General features: G+C 42.7%; 1 protein-coding gene and 1 long non-coding RNA gene across 3 annotated transcripts in view; one reads left to right on the forward strand and one right to left on the reverse strand.

Annotated features, from left to right (window-relative positions):
- Positions 1 to 21,798, reverse strand: part of TEF (TEF transcription factor, PAR bZIP family member) — a 35,971-nt gene extending 14,173 nt beyond the window's left edge. The window contains exons 1-2 of one of the 2 annotated variants that reach the window (XM_020787958.3): positions 19,853 to 21,798; positions 342 to 665 (exon numbers count right to left, since the gene is read on the reverse strand). In XM_020787958.3, the coding sequence (XP_020643617.1) occupies positions 342 to 665; positions 19,853 to 19,955 (427 nt within the window). In that variant the 5' untranslated portion in view covers positions 19,956 to 21,798. Of the gene's footprint in view, positions 1 to 341; positions 666 to 3,335; positions 3,903 to 19,852 lie in introns of those variants that run through there. The other variant, XM_020787956.3, reaches the window with a different exon arrangement.
- On the forward strand, positions 3,902 to 8,457 carry LOC140707328 (uncharacterized). The gene is made up of 3 exons (XR_012087282.2): positions 3,902 to 4,103; positions 6,927 to 7,008; positions 8,006 to 8,457. It is a non-coding gene; the product is annotated as an uncharacterized LOC140707328 (long non-coding RNA).
- Positions 21,799 to 23,825: the final 2,027 nt, after the last annotated feature.

A 23,825-nucleotide genomic window follows, 5' to 3' on the forward strand; every position in this document is an offset into this window, starting at 1 on the left:
ACAGGTCGTGAGCACAGTTTTGGCTGCAGTACAGCGGTTTAACCACTGCGCTAAGAGGCTCTTCAAAGCCTAATGGACAGTGAGACTACCCATCTCTGCATTTTACATTTAATTAATGTAGAAATTGATGATTAACCAGTTATTTCTACATTAAATGGAAGCTAGCTAAATACAACAGACTAATATATAAAATTATTTCTGGCAATGAAAACAGACTGAAATTAACAGGACCAAAAGGCAAATGAACATCTTGTTTGTTGTTTGATTCCACAGCAGCTGTTTCAAATACACCTCAAGCAATTTAATAAGACATATCTTTGTTCTTTTGACATTATACATACCTGCACTTGTGGCAGTTTCTGATGGTTGGAAAACCACTGAGGATGACTGGGATGGTGTGGTAGATGCAGAAGAACTGGCAGGTTCTTTTCCTTCCAGTTCAGCTACAGGTAGGAGTGGATTCTGATTCAAATCCAGGTGATTTGGACTGGAAGGGATTCCATTCTCCAAGAGGAACTCATCAAGATCCATGTACTCCAAATGGAAAGACTCCCCATCATAAGGAATAGTTTTGTCCCAGATGGGAGGCATAAGGGAGGCAGAGACAGCCATTGTACCAGTAGCTGTTGCTTCATCTTCCTCAAGCTTTTCTTTCTTCTCTTTATCTAACAGCAAAACAGAATTATGTCATTAATCTTACTATGCTCAGTATTATATCTTAGTATGCTCTCAGTGAATTTTTATAAGGACTGAAAAGGTGCCAGTCTGGTCAGTGATTAAATGGGGCTAACTGGAAACCTTACCTTTACTATTTTGTGTTTATAAAATAAAAGGCAGTTTATAAGTGTAGAGATATATTTAGAAATAATAATGAGTAGAAGAAAGAAAATTACTACAGATAACTGAAAACCTACTTACAAGTAGAAATTATGTTTTATTACTAGAAATCAACAAATAAATTAATATTCTTGCAACATATGGACTTAGTTGAATTTCAGCACCAGAGATTACTCCTCTATGTTGCTGAAAAACAAAGGGTAAGATACTTAACCAGCAATTCAAGCTAAGAGGGCAAATAAAAAGAACCACAGGTGTTTTTAAAAGCGCACTTCTGCTTCCAACTATTTATGCCAGAATGAGAATAAGTACCTTAAACAATACAGGAATAATATTCCTGTGTGGTTTTAAATTCTGCCACTTTGCATTCTTCATATAAAATCACACTCCTCAGACATCCACTGCATTTTTCTAATGGATAGTTGTGTTAGTCTGTTACAGCAAAAACAAGTGGGCCCCTTAAAGACTAAGAAATTTTATTTTGTTGATTATGGTTCACTTCTTTAGATGCATTTTTACACATCTGACTGAGTGAGCTATTGTCCATGAAACCTGATAGCAAGCAAAATTTGCTTGTCTTCAAGGTGCCACAAGACTCCTTGTTGTTTTCATTACGTTCTGAGAGTTCAATCTACAACACTCCTGTACTTTTATATGTAAAGAGAGCTTGCTTCACAAGACATAATCTATCAAGTAATGGGAAGCTTTTGGGAAAAGAAAAACATTCAAACCATACCAAGACATGTGATGATTCAAACTGAGTAATTTGAAGTCCACAATTAGAAAAAGCTAATTTTTAGTATTAAATTCGGCGAATCATTAATTATTGGTTTCTTCTTTCACATTACAGAGGATAATACTTGTTAAGTCTAAGTATTTTGAAAAGAGTGGATAAAACACAAAATTAATTAAGCATTTAACCACATCCAGCAGGGATTTCAATAAATTTGATTTCAAAAAGGAAGACGTACTTGAGATCATATTCTAAAACATCCGCTAACTACTGGAACACACCAGAGAATTTTAGAAGATGATCAGTCTATGATTTATAGACTACAGTAAAGCCTTTGACGATGTAGATCACAAGAAACTATGAGTTGTTCTGAAAGAAAAGGGTGTGCCTCAGAACTTGATTGTCCTGATGCATAACTTATAGTACAGTGTTGCGGATAAGTAGCTACTGTTAGGACAGAATAGGAGAGACAGAATGGTTTCCTATAAGCAAAGGTTTTATACAAGGGTGCATTTTATCCCCCTCAGTTCAATTTGTATACAGGACATATCACACAGAAAGCCAAATTAGATCCAGATGAAGAAGTGAAAACTAATGGAAAAACATCAATAATTCAAGATATGCAAATGATACCAGCTTGCTGGGAAAAGTTGAAGGCAGCAGGAAAAGAGGAAGATGAAATACACTATGGATTTATTTCCTAAAGGAACCCATAGGCTCACATTTGCAGGACTGTTGAGGACAAGCACTCATTCGTAGCATTGCCATAAATTGAAGTGACCTGACAACTCATAACAATAACAGATAAATGTTGGAAGCAGGTCCACTACAACAACACACCTACAGGGTACGTTTCTCAATCAAATCCCCATCAACACAACAAAGTATAAAAGGTGATCCATGTTCACCTTTGGGTGATGCTGATGAACGATGTGTATGCTGGCCCATCCATTCTGTAGGGCGGTATCAAATCATATGCTATTCGTTAGCAGCAGCATCTCAATTTCCAGTTTATTACGAAATACAAAGTCTAACCAAATAAATACAAAATACACACTCCTTCTTCCGGGTTGTTTTTTAAAGCATACTTTGAACCTTGAGAACATGCCATAATAACCGCCCTTGAAACTCCTATTGAACTCTCATCTGCTGTCTGGGCAGGTAGGGTGGGGGACACTATTTCTCTGAACTGGGGAGGGCTAGAGTGAGTGTACTTTTGACGTGGGATCTGACAGCTACTGTTGGACTATGTGGAATCGGAGATCAAATAAATTCACTGACACTGCAGGGCGTCCTGTGCGCCTCCAACTATTATTGCCGCGCCGCCCACATTGCCTCTGAAGTCGGTCGTGCAATGTTCAATGGGCCTTACTCTCAGGTAAATGTGCCCAGGACACCAACCTTGAGGGAGACGTAGCCCAGAGTAAGCCCCACCACAAGCTGCCCTCACTGAAAGGCGGCAGGTTAGACACCTAAGACCACGAACAAGTCCGCGGCTAGGGTCGCCCACCACCCACGGGAGAACCTGACCGCACCCCACTCCCCGTTTCCCCGTGAAGGAGCGGCGGAGGGCAATTCGGCCGTGCCGCGGCAAAATGGATGCGACCTGCCCGGCTGAGAGGAGACCAGCGGACTTTCTGGCGGCTTTGCTCGCTTGCCGCTTCCTCCTCCCCACCCCCACCCCCCCTTCACCCACAGCCAGGCTCCCCGGCGCAGTTCTGCAACGACCGACAGGTCAGCGAAGCCGCGCTCCCGCCGCACTCACCAAGGCGCGCGTCCCGCGGCGGATTCTCCATCAGCTTCTTCAGCACCAAGGGGAAAGCGCCCGCCAGGCCCCGCTCCTGCTGCGCGGCTCCCGCGACGGCCGCCGCCACTGCTACCTCCTGAGGCGCGGTACGGGTGGTCATGCTATTCGCGGTTAGGGATCGACGGGCGAAGGCCGAAAAACCCCCTTGAGAGCCCAGAGGGGTGGATGAAGCAAACAAACAACGAAGGGGGCCGAGGGGGCTCGTGAGGAAAAAAAGGGGGGGGAACACAAGCACCGACGACGACTGCGCATGCGCCAATCCGCACTGTCACTTCGTCGACGGCCCGAAAGTACTTATTATTCATGAACGCCCCGCTTCCCCACCCAACGCAGATTTCGCGCTCTGTGATTGGATAAGGCTCTCTGAAAGGCGGTTCCAGCCGAGTCGGCTTCGTACTAAGGACCCTTAACGCACGTGCAGTAGAGGGGTGAGCGCATCTTATTAGCTCAAAAGCCCCGCCCCTTACTGTGTCCCGCCGAGACTCAACGAGTTCTTCTCGGGCTGTGTGTACCCGAGCCGCTCAGCCTCAACAGAACCTCGGAGGAAGGGCGGGGCCTTGGGGCGTGCGCGCGAGCGAGCTCTCAGAGTGGCCAATAGGAGGACAAGGAGGCGGTGCCTTCTCCTGGGCGCAAAGCAAAGGGCAAGCGGCAGAGGGAGTAGAGACCAGTTTACGGAAAAGACACTGGATTAGGCTTCCGATGAAAGGGAGGGGGCCCGTCCACAAGGTATCGCTGGAGGAGAAGCAAGGGCAGCCTTGTATGTCCTGGAAAAATGCAACACAACACACGCTGTAATGCTGCTCTTTTGGAAAATACACGCGCCCGCCCGCACACCTACAGACACAGTGCCTCGTATTTCCACAGATCTGTGGACACCAGAGTAGAAATAAATCCGACTTTTATGTCTGACTAGTATGACGTATCTATGAAGACCTAACGTTTTGATTTTTCCATGGAATAGGTCCTCCTGCTCCTCAGTCTCTCTTGCTTCGGCAACTACTATCCATTTTCCTTCGCCGCTGCAGCCCTGTGCAGAACTCCCTCCTTCAGCAGTGCCCTCCCTGGTACTGCTGCTCTTGCTTCCAGCCTTTAGTCCCACTTTTTCTCTGTCAGGGGTGGCCATATCATTGGGCAGAGTTAGGCAACCGATGTTGGCGAACTAGGAGCAGCTGTGAGGAGCTGGGTGCAAGAGCCATGTCTCCTGAGTGGCCTGCCACTGTCCTCTGGCATATGACAAGATGATTCCTTGTCATGGTGACGCAAGAGAACTGTCTCCACTAGCTTCATGTGAGAGCAGAAGAGGGAGCACCCTCTTGTTCTTTGCTTCAGGCAGCAAAATGTCTCACAACGGATATGAACATATGCAGTGATCCCTGAGCAGTTATTCCCAACTATACGAACCATAGAGCGCTTCCAGATACATTTGTTCTTCAAAATGCAGTTTTTCCCCATCATTGAGGTCATCACTATGTTTCCCACCATTCAGACAGGATAAGGCATGCCTCAATATATCTAGGTATAAACAGGTATAAAATCCATGTCTTCTCATGTTTTTCTGTGCTCTGTGCAAAAAACTGGTTTATCAGCTTGTTACAGTGGGCATAGTTCAGCACTATGATACGTCTCCATTTAAATTGCTTCTGCTGATTTAGTTTCTGGTTGGAAACGTTCAAACTGGGGTCACAGTCTATATACACATAGAAAAAAACTCTAGAGGAGCAGTTCCACTGAGGAAACTGATTTTCTAAACATTTAAGGATTCTCCTCAGAGAAGACAGCTGATAGCAGGTGGGGCAAGAATCAAAGCAAGTGAAAGTCCTTGTGCTCAGGAAGAAAACTTAAATCTCCCTATTACTTAAAGCATACTCTCTTTTGGTGGTTTATTGTTTGTTCTGTAGTTGTTGTTGTTGTTTAGTCGTTTAGTCATGTCCGACTCTTTGTGACCCCATGGACTAGAGCACGCCAGGCCCTCCCATCTTTCACTGCCTCCCGGAGCTGGGCCAAATTCATGTTGGTCGCTTCGATGACACTGTCCAACCATCTCATACTCTGTCGTCTGCTTCTCCTCTTGCCCTCACACTTTCCTAACATCATGGTCTTTTCCAGGGAGTCTTCTGTTCTCATGAGATGGCCAAAGTACTGGAGCCTCAGCTTCAGGATTTGTCCTTCCAGTGAGCACTCAGGCTTGATTTCCTTTAGAATGGATAGGTTTGTTCTCCTTGCAGTCCATGGGACTCTCAAGAGTCTCCTCCAGCACCACAGTTCAAAAGCATCAATTCTTCGGTGGTCAGCCTTCCTTGTTCTGTAGTAAACACTAGCTAAAATCTCATGACATAAAGTTAGATCATGTATACTGTATTTAATGATGTCCTGAGTTGTGGCTGTATTTTGGTAATTAAAAGTTTCCTATTCCCCTGGTCTCAGAGGTTCCTAGGCTCTGTTACTATCCCTTTGGTCCTGGGGAAATCATTAAAGACAGTGGGATGGGGGCAAGAAGCCTTAAATGCCTGAAAATTACTACTGCCATTCCCACTAGTAGCAATTTTTGCACAATTAAGATTCCATCCCATAATGTGGCCCCAAAGGCTTCCCAAATGACCAAAGAGATCCCAAGGAACCTCAGGGGGGAGTGGAACAGAAAACTTTTAATTACCAAAATATTGCCGTGCATATGACATCTTCAGATTTACATGGCCTAACCATACATTACTAAATTTCAGTCACTGCATCATTACTCTGCCTGGCTCTCTCCCTAAAGGTTGGTGGTTTGCACTGGAGGAAAGTGAAACATAAGAATATTCCTTTTCCACCTCATGTTTCCCCCCTCTTTCTGGATATTCTTTAATGAGTGGATGCCAGTAAATCTGATTCTTTGAGAACAAACAAAACTCTAGAGAACACTAAAAAAAACAGTAAGAGCCAAAGGAAATTAATTCATCCAGGACAGTGGCTTCCAACCTTGGGATACTCAGGTATTCTTGGACTGCAGTTCCCAGAAGCCTTCACTACCAGCTGTATTGGCTGCGGTTTCTGGGAGTTGCACTCCAAGAACACCTGGGCTACCCAAGGTTGGGAACTACTGCTCTAGAAGACTTCTCTTTTTTTCCCCAGCATTCATCACTAGCTGTTAAATAAAGAAAGTCATGTCCTTGAGTTTCTGAGCAGGGCTGTTACTGACCTTTTGGTGGTCAACAATTCATAGGGGTTTCGGATATAATGGTGCTACAGAAATAATAATTTCTGACATTTTAAAACCATAAATATTTTTCTATAGGGAAACAACTAATATAAAATGTTACTATGGAGTACAGTACTGTTAGGCTCAAGTATGGCATATAGTGGTCAGCAAGGATCACAATATTTTCCACATTCACTCTATTTTAATACGACCAAGCAAACAGGCTTACAATACTTATGGCTTAGTAAAGTGTCTAAAAAAGTTTACAACACACTTGAAACACAGGCAAGCTTCCCACATGATAGAGCTACCAAAGAAACTATGGTCCTTGCAGTGCAATCACAATCATCTCCTGCACTTCTTTCTTTTAGTGGTCATCATCACTACTACAGAGGCAGCCCTACCATTAGGAAGAACGAAGCACCAAGTCCAGGAAGGAGGTGTCAGGAAAAGGTAGAAAATACTTATTTATTTTATAATTAATATAACTGAACACTATGCACCTTGATTTGGGTTGCCAATTATGGATTTTAACAGAAATATGTGGCAGAAAAATATATTACAATATAAGAAATTTGAATGGGGTGCAAAGGTGTTGCTCTAAAAAATTAAAAGACTTTTAAAAATGTGCCTCAGTCTTAAAAGTGAAAGCATAATTAAAAAACTACAGCTGGGAACAAACTAAAACAACTGATTTGTTTTGGTACAAAGAGAACTGATAAGATATATAAGATCATTTATTGAGTTTTGTGTCATTGTTCTTGATGAAAAAGCAAACAACAATGCTTATGTTATGGAACAGATAAAATAACAACAAAAAAAGAAAGTTTATTTTACCACTTGAGTTCTGTTTGCCTACAGTTTTAATTAATAAATACCACAAAATAGATGTGGAAACCTGTGTTAAACAAATGACAATAACAATCAGTTATGAAATAGAAGCTTTAACAAAACAGTGTGTGAGAAAAAGATGAATGGTATTTTAAGTACTGTAGTTTGCTTCTTGATAAGCAAAGAGAAAAGAGAAACAAAAGTGCTATGCCTTATACTTATATAAGGCAAATAATTAATACTTCCTTAATTCAGTGTGGTAACAATTAGGAGTATGAACTCAGAAAGTAGTATTTTAAATGTAAAAGCATATTAACAGTCATTCAGGATATATTGTCCAAATATGGTACTGTGGTCTCCGCCCAGGTCAGGAATATTAATGAACTATCTGCATATACCAATTAGAGTGTTGGGGAGGCAGAGTCACTAGATATAAGAGTCTCTACAGGAGGGGGAGATAGGAAGATTGGTGAATCTGGAGTTTGGGAGTAGAGAGGGTTGGCGGTTGAGGATGGATTAAGTAGGATAGTTTGTTAAGAGTTAACAACATTGACTATACCTTCATCACCTGTAATAATAAACAACTTCTATTTGTTTGTTTTTAATGATACATTGCCAGGACCTCTATAATTAACAGTAAACAATGTTGATGTAATCAACTGGTGGCAGTGACACGACACATGGCTTGTGCCCTTTGCTTGGTAAAACAACCAATGGACATGACAGGTACTAAGGAAGTTTCCCGACTAGGAGATATTTCTGCTAGTAGTTGGCTTGTACCCCAGCTGAACTGACCCATAGTTGTCTGGAGAAGCTAACTTAGTTTACCCACAGGAAAGCCAAAGTTCAGCGTCTTGTTTTGTATAAGACACATCAGGTGTATAAAAACAGAGATTTCTATCAGGTTTACGGAACATCTCCCAGAGCACATCTCCCAAGAACCACAGCCACCTGCTTTTTGCAAACAAGTGGGAAGATGAAGATGGACTGAGAGCATCCAGGAGATAACCAGGGGAATAACATAGATAAAGGTTGAGAAAGATGGGCGAGCTTTTCTCTTCTTAAAGAAAATAATTTTCTGTATGTCGACTATATGCTTAGAGCTAAATAATGTTTTTTACTTTGCATGTTGTAACAAGACCTCTATTTCTATTTTTATTTTTTCTTTCTTTTGGGTGTGTGTGCATGCAGTTGTGCGTGATATAAGGCTGTGAAGGTGCCAGGCTTTCTTCTGGGAACAATAATAAATGGCAGACAACTTGAGATCTGATCAGTCCAAACCAAGGATCAGTCTAGCCAAAGCTAGTTCATTTGGAAGGTACCTCCTCTGGCCTGAGAGATGGTGTGTAGCCTATTCTGCACAGGATAACTTTCTGAAAATATGAGTTTAACAGCTTAAGTGTGCTGTTAAATGTGTTCTTATCCTCAAACATGTCTGTGATCCATTTACATTTTTTCACTGGCTATCATTAGGGAATCAGCTGCATCCCTTCCTGCACAGAGATAACTGGAAACATCTAATTTAGCCTACTGTGATGCACTGTCTGAAATCCTGTTCAGTTTGGTGTAACTTAAAGTAACACCTGCAGAACTATGCAGGGCATTGTGCCCAGGTAGCCACATTACACAATTTATTTGCAGTATTGCCCAATTCATGGCATAACTATTAGACATGGGAGGTTTGAAGAGCCTTGTGGCGCAGTGGTTAAACCACTGTACTGCAACCAAAACTGTGCTCACGACCTGGGGTTCAATCTCAGGTAGCCAGCTCGAGGTTGACTCAGCCTTCTATCCTTCCGAGGTCGGTAAAATGAGTACCTAGCTTGCTGGGGGGGGGGCAATGTGTAGCCTGCATAATTAACTTGTAAACCGCCCAGAGAGTGCTTGAAGCACTATGGGGCAGTATATAAGCAGCACGGTTTGCTTTGCTTTTTGTCTGCTCAGCTGGCCCCTCCAGCAAGGGGGCAGGATGATGAGTCTCTCCCTGCTCAGCCTCTGAGTGGCCGACCAAGCAGGGAGAGGGGGCAGTACCAGCCAGGCTACAGCTGCGATTGGCATGCTGTCAGTGACGCCAGCTATGCCTCCTGTGTGGCAAGAGGTAAGTGGACCGGTGGGAGCGGGCATTATTCAGGCCAGCCACCTGTGCCAGAGAGATTCGTCTTTGTCTCACCCAGGAGACAAAGATGAGCCTCCTATGTCTAGTAACTATCATGCAATACACCCTTGGAAATGCTTTGTGAATAGCACTTCTACCTTTGTGCACTTATGACTACAGCTGCATAACTCTTTAATTATGCAACAGGATTTCAGCCACTGTGTGTTAAGCTGTGCTGTCTAGATAGCTCAGTGAGTTACGTACAGTATCTGGCTGTGGAGCCAAAGGGTGGGAATTCAGTTCCCCAACCTTAATCTCACCCTGCTGGCCTTGGTCAATGGTCAACCACTTCGGCTTACCCTCTACCTAGAAAACTCGGAAAAGGGTTGTCTTAAATCAGAACTGGCCTGGTAGCATACAATTATCATTATGTATGTAACACTGCCTTTGATGACTACCTGGAAACTTCAGTTAGTATAGAATACAACAAGAGGAGAATATCAGTGGAGGCTGAAGACAAGCATGATGTGATCCATTCAAATAACTGCACCAATCATGCCTAAGATGGACCATTAATGGTGCTGGGTAACTTAAACAACCAATTACATGTTTGACATTCTGAGTGTGAAAACAGCTTATGGGATGCAAAGCTTGGAAAAGTTACTTTTTTGCATGAAAACCCTCAGAATTCCCCAGCTAACATGACAATTGCCCATGCTCCATGGGGAATTCTGGAGGCTGTAGTCTGAATGGCTGAAGCCTAAGGAACTGCCTCAGGTATTGTTGGGGGAAACTGTGGTACCCTTAGGGGCATACAGCTCTCTGTAGTAGTTTTAACAGTGCTAAATCCCAGTGAATCTCCATGGCCAAGCAGGAATTTCAACCCAGATCTCCTGAGTACTAGTCTGTAAATGAATCCACTATACCACACTGGTAAACTGGTACACAGAGGAAGGCTAGCATACTGTCTTTTTTTCCTCCTTCTTCTTCCCATCTGTTTACTCCCCACTTTATGATTTCCCTGTCTACAGATCCTGCATTTTCAGATGTCATCACTTTCTCCTGTGCTTCCTTAGGTCTGTGCAGCATCATTCCTCAAGTTACCCACCTTTCTATCTCTGTCCCTTTTATGTGGTCTTTTTCAAGGTCCTCCTCCACAATGTATTTTCCTTCGTTGTGAAGTACTACAAGTGTACTGTCCAACATACTTTTTTAACCTTCAAAAGATTCACAGGAGAAGCTTGCATAAAGTTTGCATACCTAAGCAATTTACACGGTGAGAAGGACAAAGACAGAAAATGAGCCAGGCAAGGTGGTTATCTAAATGTGACAAGCTGGCAGGAGGTTTCCTATCACCTCTATTGGGTGAATCCCTGAATCCATGGAAGGACAAGAACAGTTCTCCTATCCCTGTCATTGAGGGCTGCCGGGAGGTGTTTCCAGACATTCTGACACAGAGACAGAGAATGGGCCGACACAGAAACAGTACGTGGAATCCCTCCAAGAGGTTGTAAACAATCACGGAATTGCTATAATAATTGGTCAGGCCTTTGGTAGTCAAAGCCTGGACAAAACACAGTAACTAAAAGCCAATGAATGTCAAAAGGCCTGTGACTGAAAGGAACAAGCAAGGAAATATTGGGTGTTGTGAATCAGAGAAGTATTATTATGATGACAAACTGTAATTACAAATTATTATTATCATTATCATTATCATTATTATTATTATCATTATTATTATTATTATTATTATTATTATTATTATTATTATTATTATTATTAGAAAAGCACTCTTTATTATTATTACAGAAGGTGACATATTGATTTAATGTAAATTTAAAAGAATTTAAAAATCTAGCAACACTTTCAGGCTTCTTCTTTAGCATTCCCCAGGCAACTGGCCATGTCTCAGTCATTCTCTGAAACATTACTGGAAGTTTTTCTAAAGTACAGAATACAAAAAATTATGTCCAGCAGAGGTCAGTAATGCATGCACGCACACACATCTAGAAGGATAGTCCTCACATGCCGCAGCAGAAATTGGAAGAGCTACCTGCGCAGCATTCCTCACACACCCATCACCTTAATAACCATACATGCAGCCACTACGTGTGCAAAGTTAGCACACCACTGAGGTGTCTGTTGCTTGATCTCTGGCATGCTAACATGGCCCCTGAAGGCAAAGCAATCTAGTTTAAACAAGTCACCAGGTACGTGGGACATCTTACAAGAAAATTCCTGCTTCTCTGGTTGGCATCTCATTTATACTGGGCTTCAGTTCGTTGAATAAAAAGAATTTTTTAAATTTGCTCCCAAGCGTTGTTGGATTCCATTTATAAGCCCCGACTACCCTGGCAAATGGTAAAGACTAAGGGAATTAGCCGTTGATCAGCATTTGAAGAGCCACTGGTTCCTCTCTCTCTAGCATAAGAGAACCACTAACACAGGCAAAGATTTGCATGGCGAACCTTACTATGAGGCAAAGTGAGACCACTGATGTACGAACTTTCTGAAAGCCTTGAGACTTTCTGTAGCAGGGGCTAAGGCGTTGTTTGCTATCATCCCAGTTGCCCTGTTCCCTCTCAGCTTAGCTGCAAGTCTCACAGTGGCTGAAATCCTCCTTATAGTGTAAGCCAGGTTGTAACTTTCAATTCTTTTCTCCCTGGTAAACAAAGTTTCGTCACTGTGATTGGGAGGGCGTTCACACATGCGCGAACCTGCCGTGCATGTGCACCTCTCAAAACTACAGCAGGGAATCTTTGTTTACCACGGAGGCAAGTATGGACAGTTACGATTTCGCTTAGGCTGTGAACAGGATTTCAGCAATTATATGACAGAGAAATTGATTTTTACAGGAACAGTAGATTGCTGCCAACTATCTCTCTTGTGATGCAAAGTATCTGAGGGTGGATTGGTCTTCAATGAGTGATTTAAATATATTTACTTTACACACACACACTGAAAACCCCTCCTTGTTTGTTGATATGCCCCAATCCGGCATTTTGGGACTCTCCTTGGTGGGGCCTACTATACCTGCACTTCCAAATTTACCACTAAACCACTGAGGGAGACAAATGCTTCCAAGGGGACAGGAGAACTGACAGTAGCTGTACTGGGGGTCTTCCTCTGAACCATCTGCCTCTTTTAGAGCCCAAAAATATGTCTGCCATGCAGCCTACCTCAAACCCTTCAGATGGCCTGCTGTCCCCTTTCCCAACGTCAGTGTTGAAGTAAGGGTCAATTGTCCACTTTGTTGCTTTTGTGTACCCAGAATAGAAGAAGACCTCATGGTTATCCTCCACCTTACACAGCAGAATGCCTTGGGTCTGGCCTGCTCTTTTTGCATTAGGTCAAAAAAAGGGAACATGGTAGTCCCAAGATGTAGAAAGTATAATGTTCTTTACATTTCCACCTATCAGCCTTCTTCAAGGGTGTATTTATTTAACTCTAATTAGTTATTTTTCTGGTTTTTTTCAGTCTGTGGCCAGCTCTATTAAATCAATTCCAAATTAGGCATTTTATACTGGAAAAAACAGCATTATACTTTCTACATTCTGGGACTACAGTCCCCCTCCCCTTTTTTGTCCTAATATTTCAGTGGATGTACCAGTTCCTTTTGTTATTATCTTCTGCTCTTTTGTGCAGCTTCAAGACTAGAATGGGCCAAACTGTGTCAGACGGCAGATTAATGGTTTTATTTAAAACAGGAAAGGTCCAGTTTACTCTAAGGCTCTTCTACATAGGCCTCTTCTGAGATCCATTATTCAGACTACAAAGCAAATTAAATAATGTTGTATGTTAAATCCTGTGTCTTACACCAATAAGTCTCAACTTTGGGCCTTTCATGTATCCTGGACTTCAGCTCCCAGAACCCTTAACAATTGGTCATTTGTCCCGGTCCCTCTTTTAACATTCACCTCTAGAAGGGGACTGGGTGAGACACCCGTGTTGTGGGACAGTGTGCGCAGTAAGGAGCACCCCTCTGAGGGAGATGACCGATCGCAAGTGCTTTGGTGTAGCCCCAATGTGAGAAGTGATTTACGTACTCCAGGAACAAGAATTCCAAGTTACAAGATGTTACCAGAATTAAGTTGTTCTGAGCCATTTGATTTGGTTAATCACGATACTGAAGTTAATAAAGTTGAACCGGTTGTATTTTAAAATCGCTTCCGTCTCTTATTCCTGCCAAAATGAGGGAACCGTCACCAATTCAAGAAGAACCCGATCACAACTAGCCATAGACAACGACACGATAAAGCTGAAGAGGATTCAGCAAGGAACAACTCTTTCACTTTGTTCTATAGGAATAAAGAAAGCTGCTTTACCAAGAAACAGACCACTAGTCTACCAAGCCCAGTGTTGTCAACAGAAAGCGGCAACTCTCCAGGGTTTCAGAAAGGATTCCTGCCTAGCTCTGCTTAGAGATCTCTGGAATTCCCTGGTGCCTTTCTTGTCCAAGCACTAACCAGAACAAGCCATACTTAACATCTGAAATCAGTGGTTTAAGGAGACCATTTTATCTTGGGCAAAGAACAAGCAATGATGCAAAAGACAAACATGTAAGGGGGATGTATGTCTTTAGAAAGAGAATGTACACCATTTGCCATAGGAATGCATTGAAAACCATTTAATCCATATCTGCTGTTTTTCATTCTTAAGTCGAGGCGCTGTTCTTAAGTCGAAGCATTAGTTCCCATAGGAACTAATGCAAAGCCGGTTAATCCGTATCTACCACTAGGGGGTGATTTTTTTTCCTTCTTCTTTTGACCTAAGGTCACCTTAGGTCAGGAAAAAAAGGGCAGGAAAGGTGGTTTTTTTTTATTGTTGCTGGTTTTTCGGGCTCTTTGGCTGTGTTCTGAAGGTTGTTCTGGCATCTCCAGAGGACAGCACTCTGTGCTCTGGTGCAGTTTGTTTGGGAGTTGAGTACAGTGGTGCCCCGCATAGCGAGGTTAATCCGTTCCGGATTAATCCTTGCTATGTGAAATCATTGCTAAACGGAATGTAAAAGCCCATTGGAACGCATTAAACATCGTTTAATGCGTTCCAATTGGCCCTAAACTTACCGTTCAGCGAGGTTTCCTCCATAGCAGCAGCCATTTTCGCGCCCTCGGTAAGCGAGGGGAGGGCGCGAAAACGCTGCATGCGGACATTTTGGGCATCAGGCGGCCATTTTAGAACCGCCAAACAGCTGATCGCCCGACTCTGTGGGAGGTTTGGGGAGTTGGCAGCAAGAGGAGGAGAAGAGGGAAAGTGGGGGGGGGGGAGGACGTGCGAACGCGCGGCTTCCCTCCCTTCGCCTGCCTGCCTTGCAGCCTGCTTTCGTCCCTGGGGGTGGCAGGAGGAGGACGAGGAGGAAGAGGACGCGCAAACGCGCAGCTTCCCTCCCTTCGCCTGCCTGCCTTGCAGCCTGCCTTCGTCCCTGGGGGCGGCAGGAGAAGGACGAGGAGGAAGAGGACGCACGAACGCGCGGCTTCCCTCCCTTCGCCTGCCTGCCTGCCTTGCAGCCTGCCTTCCTCTTCCCGGCCAGCACCGCCCCGCATCACTCTTGCGGCGGCGGTGGCGGCTCCTTCCTGGCACTCTTCGGTAAGCGAGTTTTCTCCATATGGACGGACGCTATGCCTCCGCATTAGCGATCCCGGAGAAGGGATCACTATGCGAATTCGTCGTTATACGGTGCGCTCGGTATGCGAGGCACCACTGTATTTATGGCTGTGTGCTTTTTTTTTCTTTTTGGTTCTTAAGTCAAGGCTCCGTTCTCAAGTCGAAGCAACTTTTTGCGAACGGAGCCGTTCTTAACACGAATCCTTCTTATGTAGGGACGTTCTCAAGTCGAGGTACCACTGTAGTTAGTTCTAGGAAGTTAGTTAATGTAGGAGAAGTAAAAAATAGAAAAACTAGCATTTTCTTCATTTAATTGAAAAAACATACAAGAAGATCCTACTTCTCTCTGTTTTTCCTATTATTCCAGGAACATTTATTGAACTGGAATAACTGTTGCAGTTTTACAACTTTGTATGCTACTTCTAGCATGTTTGACTGGGAGGGATTTTTCTAGGGCTGAAGTGACTGTCAGTCTGTCTGGCATTAAACAATAGTTCTCTCCTATGTCTGAATTCAAAGAGAGCCTCGCCTCTGCTGAGAATTCATCAGAAAACTGTTAATGTCTGTTGATAGTGGTTGTTAGAAAATGTAAAGTCTACTGAAGCAGAGTTGTTAAAAGTAGTCATGTTGTTAGTTGATATATTTACATTTGTAAATAATGAAACATTTTAATTCTTTATACTACTAATGTCTCAGAGTGAGCCACTGAAACTGTAAGTGCCAGTTAATGAGAGGGGTGGGTTAGCTGAGAATGTGTGGCTATTCTACTCTGTGAATCCCTGCACTCCTGATGCTTAGCTAAGAAAAGTTAACCACAACAATTCCAAACTTTGCAACAATAATTAGCATTTCAATCTTATGGTTCATTTTCACAAAACTATATAGTATTAATATTCAACTAAAATCAAAGCTATTTGTTTAAGAAATTTAAAACTCACTGTAAAAAAGCACTGTCAAAGCACAATAAATTAAGAATCTAGCTTCAGAGTAGCCAAGAAAAATGTCATCCAGATAAATTTATTACCTTCACAGATCCTTTCATTTTCTTTTCCATCTACGTATCTTGGATAAAATCCTCCAGGTCATTTAAATCTTGAAATCTTAATATCATATTTAATGATCTGTCAGACTCTAATTGTTTACTCATCAGTCTGCCTGTCTGGCTGCATACATTTTCCCTCCAACTGCATTACTCCTAATGTCACAGCTACAGACTGCTGTTTCCAGTTAGCTTTTCACAGCAGTGCCAGAGATTTCAAGAAGGTAGAGGGATTGCCACAGTCTGACATCTGGCTTTATTTTGGACAGGCATATTATTTCACAAGTTTCTCCAATGGAAGCAAGAGAAGACCAATCAGACAGTGATGGAGAAATGATGCTGGAGAGGTTGGACAAACAATGGGAAACATGAATAGTCTTTGTTACTCCCACTTTCATCATTGCCTTACATTGCATTACATTATCCAAATTAGTTTAATTTGTTATTGAGCTATCCACAAAAGCTCGCATTAAAATAGAGTAGTTAGCTTTTAAGACATTACAACCATTTTGTCTCCTTTTTTGTCTTTTATTTTGTTTTGTTTCTTGTTGACAGTCTTGAACAAGTTTGTTATGCTGAGGTGGCCACCAGCTTGAACAAAGTCACCAAGATGACATTTAGGTATTTTGTGCCTCCAAGTCACTTTTGACTTGCAATAACCCTATGAATAAGCAATCTCCAAAATGTCCTGTCTTCAACACCTCTGCTCTGCTCTTACAAACTCAAGCCTGTGGTTTCCTTTAGAGAGTCAACCCATCTCATTCGGTTTTCCTCTTTTCTTGCTGCCTTCAATTTTTTCCAACATTATTATCTTTCCCAGAGAATCCTGTCTTTTCATGATGTGCTCTTCATGAGTAGGACAGCTTCAGTTTCAACATTTTTGCCTCCAGGGGTAATTCAGGCTTGATTTTATCCAGGATCCACTAAGAGTCCAGACTATCCACAAAGCTCTCCTCCACCACCACCACCAATCATTTTTTCCCAGCAGCTTTCTTTGCTGTCCAGCTTTCATACTGGTATATACTGTTCAGAAATACAAGAGTGTAGATGAACTTGGTCTTGTCTACAGTGACACATCCTTACACCTGAGGATCTTTTCTAGTGCCTTCATTTAAACCTTTCCAAGACTCAGTCTTCTTCTGATTTAGTGGCTGCAGTCTTCCTTTGGATGGATGACTGAACCAAGATACAGTATACAAAATTTTAAACTATTTCAATTTCTCCACTGTCAATATTAAAGTAGTGTAGTTCTTCTGTAGTCTTGATTTTTGTCTTCTTCATGTTCAGGTACAATCCTGCTTTGGCATTTTTTTTCTTTCACTTCTGTCAGAAGTCATTTCAAATCATTACTGCTTTCTGCCAGTAAGACGGTGTCATCTCCGTATCTTAAATTCGTAATATTTCTTCCATCAAGTTTCTCTTCTTTCTTTGAATCTAGTTTGGCCTTCCACATGATATGTTCTGTGTACAGATCGAACAGATAAGGGGATAAAATGCACCCTTGTCTCACATCTTTGCCTATAGGAAACCATTCTATCTCTCCATATTCTATCCTAAGAGTAGTTTCTTGTTCACAATACTGGTTACACATCAGGACAATCATGTGCTGAGGCACACCTGTATTTCTTTCAGAACAACCCATAATTTATCATGATCCACACAGTCAAAGGCTTTGCTGTAGTCTATAAAGCATAGACTGATCTACTTCTGAAATGTTTTGCTATGTTCCAGTATCCAGTGAATATCTGCAATTTGATCTCCAGTACCTCTTGCTTTTCAGCATCTAGCTTGAACATCTAGCATTTCTCACTCCATATAAGGTAAAAGTCTTTTTTGCAACACCCCAACCATCACTTTGTTTGAATGTGAGATTAGAATAATGTTACTATATAGTTACTGCACTCCTTGGCATTTCCATATTCCATCTTCCATATTTGTGAGCATATTCTTGTTAGCTTTTTTACAGATTCATTCTCTGTGGCTCAAATAATTCTATAGGCATTCCATCTACCTCTGGTAATTTATTTTTTCCTAGTGCTTTCAGAGCAGCTTTCACTTCACTTTCTAGAACTGTATGTTCTTGGTCATAAGATTTCTCTTCAAAGGAGTCTGTCATCATTTTGTCACTTATGGGTCTTCAGTATACTACTTCCGCCTTCTCTTTATTTTCACCTAGTCACGCAGTGTGCTTCCCTTTTGGTAATTCTGCATTTCTAATCTTAAATTTTCCTTTGATTTCTTGGATACTCTGAAGAGATATCTTTTTTCCCCTCTTGTTGTTCTCTATTTCTTTGCACTGGCCATTATAATAGTTCTCTTTGTTTCTACATTACAGTCATTAGAAAACTGTATTCAGAGTTCTGACCCTATTTCTATCACCTTTTATTTTTGCTTTTCATCTGTTATTTACAATTCTAAGCATTTTTTTTCATCATCCATTTAGAATTTTCTTTTCTTTTTACTACAGGAATTGTCTTTTTGCATTTTTCCCTGATACTATCTCTGGCTTCACTTCACAAGTCTTGGTTTGACAGAGAGAATACAGCTTCTCCATCTCCTGCTTCCAAGTACATAGTCTATTTGATATTTGTATTGACCGCCTGGGGATGTCCATCTGTACAGCTGTCTGTTTAGTTGTTTCAAGCATTTGCAATTAACAGATTGTTGGCTTCACAGATCTCTCTGAGTCATTCTCTTGCTTCGTTTCTGTTGCCTAGGCCAAATTTTCCAGCAACACTTGTTTCTGCTTTGTTCCCTACTTTTGCGTTCCAGTCAGTTATAATTATAAGCATATCTTGTTTTGGTGTGTGATCAATTTCCTCTTGGATGCTTGCATAAAAGCTTTCAATTTCATCTTATTGAATAATTTAAGTATACATTGAAGCATTTAGGAAAAAGCCCTGGGCGATGTTTAGGGATGCATTATACAAAAAGAACCTCAATAAACGGATGAGTTTTCCAAACCTTATCGGAGTGCTTATGGTAGTCCTCAGGGAAAGTCCCACTGTACATCTGCTTTACTGAACAGGAGGAGGGAAAATATCATGTTTCCCCACCACCATCATCACCACTAAAAGGAAAGAAACAAACAAGGAAGCAAAGAAAGAAACCACCTCCTGACTTCAACTCAGAAAAGGCACGCAAAACAAAATATGCTTGCACAAACACCGCCACCACTTCGAAAACAAAACAATGACTCACACACACAAACAATCTGAAAAACATGTTGAGCTGCTCTCATCAAGGCCCCCTGATGGTGTTAAAATGTGGCTTTAACTGGTATCTTGTGAAACGGATTATAGCGAAATCCTTGCGATTATTCTGGAACCTTTCCTCCAAGCAGAACTGCTCCTGAAGTGAGTTAACTGAATGGAGAGATCCAACGGGATCATTATTGGGCACCCTCTTCTAGGATTACATGCTCCATGCACACGCAGGCAGTACATATAAGCAGCAGGAGGAATTGTTTTTCTCCGGCACAGCTCCTTTCCTCCACCGAAGGCAAGGCAGTGTAGGTTGGTCTCCTCCTCAAGACTTAATCCTTTCCTACAACCCTGTGAGGCGGATCATCAGGCTGAAGGAGAGAGCGACCAGCCCAGACTCACAACTCCCTGTCCAGTCCTCTGGCCACTAAACCAACCCTAAATTGCAACTGGACTCACGTGAGGGCCGAATCGAGGAGACTGCGGGTGCGCTCCTGCCTTCCCACAACCGAGTGTGCCCCGTCCTACCTTTCAAGGTGCCTGTCCAGGGTAAAGAGTACTCCAGAAGAGATTTCAGCACTTCCGGAAAGTCCATGGCAGGAGCGACTCCCAGTCGGTTGCAGCTCGACATTTCCCGTCTTGGTCGGGGAGAAAAAAAAAATATTTAAACCCTTTCCCCTCTTTCCAAGGCAAAAGCCACGTGGGTTGGATGGGCGCGTGTTGAACTGGCTTCCACCAAAGTCACAAGAGCAACTCTAGCGGGAGCTTTCGAAGCCAAAAACAATGCTTCGCTGTGAAAACGAGGGAAACACGGTGGGACAGAAAGAACCAATCAGCTGCAGCCTAGCACTTCCTCCCCCCCTCCCGACCATCCAACCGACCAATGGTAAACCGGGCCGGGCAGAGCAATCACGTCTCGTTGAGAAGGCCCGCCTTAGCCAATGAGGCGGCAAAGAACTGGGCCGGTTATCTAACTCGTGAGCGGAATCGGGCTGATCGTAAGAAAGGCGTTTTATCTCGCAGGAAAACAATTGGGATAGTCGCCAGCGCCGAATTCGAACTTGTGCTCGTCAATAATGTCTCTTCCGCGGCGTTGTTTGCATCCTATGGCAGAACTATTTAGCAAGGAGCTTTTTAAAAAAAAAATATTGTTTTACAAAGTACGTACTGATTGTTTACTTTCAAAGCATGGGAGAGTTATGTGTTCGTTGGTGGAATTCTGGAAGAGATGGTCCAAAAAGTAACTTTTCCAAGTCCTGCTTTTTTTGGGCACCTCACAGATTGCATTCCCATTTTATTAGTATATTTTTTCCCTTCCCTTCAGTATAGTAGGACCATTCTCTATTGGTTTTTCAAGCAAATGTCTCCTGTGGGTTCATGACCAGTAGGATCAGAGTTCTTAACCTTAGGTCAGGCAACTCCACTCTTAATTGTAATTCCATTTTGGATCAAGGGTGGATTGGGCAAAGCTCCACTGCACTGATTTAGTTCCTTAATGCAGTCTAACAGCAGATGTTCCAGGACAAAGGCAAAAGACTTTATGCATGCTGTTTATTTTAAATTTAAAGTGGGATCACAGCTGTGTGAGGGGTTCGGGCTACCAATCCTTTGGACTCCACAACAAAATCAGGAGGCTTTTTAAATTCTGAAATAGGTGAAAGGTTTATTGGAACATTTAACAAAAGATCCGTGTCCATAAAACTAGTCCACAACTTCTCTCCTGTCGCCAACGGGTCTGACGGGGTACCCACGCATCATTGAGGAAGGGGTTGGTTTCGTTGCTGTTCCAGGGACCCGGCCAGCCTGTCGCTGCGTTTTCCTTCAAAACCTCTCTGAATCTCTCCTTTCAATAGGGGAACGGTCTCGTCCTCTGGGGGCTCGGTCCACCTGGTTTCTCCAGTGGGCGGGAAGGTTGAACAGGGTCCTCCTGGTAACACATTCATCCTCATCTCCTCGACCCTCCATGCTAGCCTTTCTCTTTTCTCCCTTTTACTTTTCTTCCCTCAACCTCCTCCTCCCGGGCTTCAGCTTCACCCCAATAGGACGGTCTGGGTGGAATCTCCTTTTGGCGATGGTAATCCGCCTCCTCTTTAGGTACCCTCAGATGCTCCCATTCCCCAGTCCATAGGTCTTGTAGCCAAACCCATTCCCAACCTGGCGGTAACGGATTCTCTCCCCTCTTTTATCTCTGCCTTCCCCGCCTCTTTTTCCTCCTTGTTCCCGCCAAATCGTCTGGGGTTTGAATGGACAGTGATAACCCTCGCAATTCCCTCTCCAGGTCTTGGGTGTCAGTGCCCCGTTGTTCTGTTCTTCTGGGAGTTGGAGTGGGTGAGGTCTGCACCTCCCTTTCTGCTCTTTGTGGAAGGGAGGGCACTCCAGCCAGAGACTCCTTTCTCTCGCCCCCCCCCGTCTCCCAAGCTGTTTCTTGCAAACAAGCAGTGCAAATCTATGCTTTATTTTCATCAGATGGCCATCTATAATATCCTGCTGGTACTTTTAATTTGTTATCTATTACTTAATTAAAATATTTTAACCCAACCTTTTGTTAGTAGACCGACAGACATAATACATTTAACATGCTCAGAGGCTACCTAAATGTATTCCTGCATATCATACAATGTCCATGTTATGCCCTCGTGTCCAGTTGACCTAGGATTGAGATGTTCTCTTGAGGAGTCAGGATGTCTGCAAGGAGTGCATCTGAATTACTTTTATCTCCCTTTCCCATGTTGATGTTATTTTCTTTGTATATGTAAAATAACCCAAGTTGCTAGATTTGTGGCGTTTTTGTTTTCTTCCCCTCGCACATTAGGGTCAACTATCTAGGGTATTTGTCTTCATAAATGTCCTTGATGACTCTGCCCCTGAGTCAGATGGCCCCTTTGTTGTTCTTTTGGGGAGGAAGATAGCTGAGGATCTTTCTCTGGCCAATCTTCAGGATATGCATTTCAAGAATAAAATGTTACATTTCTGTTGCAATGGTCAGAAGTAAAGTATTACATTGCTTACAAGGTATATGCATATTGCTTCAAAGTTAGCATTACATACATATCAGTAAAAAGCAGTACAGAGGATTCTTTAGCATTACATGATATGCAGGAATACATTTAGGTAGCCTCTGAGCATGTTAAATGTATTATGTCTGTCGGTCTACTAACACTTTCTCCTTCAAAAAGGACCAAGGTAGCTAACATAATTAGGTAAAGGTAAAGGTTCCCCTTGACACTTTTTTGTCCAGTCGTGTTCGACTCTAGGGGCCAGTGCTCATTCCCTTTTCCAAGCCATAGAGCCAGCGTTTGTCCGAAGACAATCTTCCGTGGTCATATGGCCAGTGCGACTTAGACACGGAATGCTGTTACCTTCCCATCGAGGTGGTCCCTATTTATCTACTTGCATTTGCATGCTTTCGAACTGCTAGGTTGGCGGGAGCTGGGACAAGCGACGGGAGCTCACTCCGTCGTGTGGATTTGATCTTACGACTGCTGGTCTTCTGACCCTGCAGCACAGGCTTCTGCGGTTTAGCCCACAGCGCCACCACATCATTAAAAGACAATATTTAAAGCTAAAGACAGTAAGTATACAAATACTAAAAAGGATCAAACAAATAACACACCAAAAGATATTAAAAGTAACACAAAAAACACATTCAAAACAGTAAAGCACAACCATCTATTTAAAGCCCCACTCATACAGCTAGTTATTAAGGAAAACCTTAATGTATGGTTTTTCACATTTCTATACTGGCCTTACACCAGTATAGATACAGTAAAAGCCAACACCAATGCAGTTACATTTTGTCCTAAATGTGTTTCCTTAAGGCACTTGCATTTTTACAGCTGGGGTGGAGGGAGGGTTTGTTTGTTTGTTTGTTTATACCCCACCTATCTAGTCAAATGACCACTCTAGGCAGCTTCCAACATACATAACACAACATATAAAATATAACAAAATATTTTGTGACTGAGAGCACATTGTTCATGGTGGCCACAGGAAGATCTAAGACTCCACAGGCAATACCAACTGGGTCAGTGAACCCAATTGTTTATGGTTCCTCCTGGCCCAGCTGAAGTATCACAGAAATCACAAAAACCAGGCAATGTATGCTTCTCCGAACAATTCCCTATTGTATCTTTTCAATACTGAGGAACCAACATCCTAAGCAACTGCCAAACTGTCACACCTTTATTCAAATATGTGTGTGCAGGTGTGCATAGATCTGTGCATGTCTCTGCGTCCATCTGTCTGTCTATTTTATCTGAAATATTTCCTGAAGGCACATTCCTTTCAAGAATTCAGTTTTGCATTTTGTTGAGACCCCAGAAGAGGGGCTTTTCAAGGATTGCTTGGAATTAAAGAAAAAGAATTAAAGTAAAATCTGTACAGGGGAATTAAAACTAAAACTAAAACTGCAATTTTCTTTGGGAAGGGCAATTGTGAGGGCAACTGCAGAAGCCATACCGGAAGGAAGATCCCATTATTTCATGGACAAACCTGGAAGGGT

This window comes from Pogona vitticeps, chromosome 5 (assembly GCF_051106095.1).
Source record: "Pogona vitticeps strain Pit_001003342236 chromosome 5, PviZW2.1, whole genome shotgun sequence".
NCBI lineage: Eukaryota > Metazoa > Chordata > Lepidosauria > Squamata > Agamidae > Pogona > Pogona vitticeps.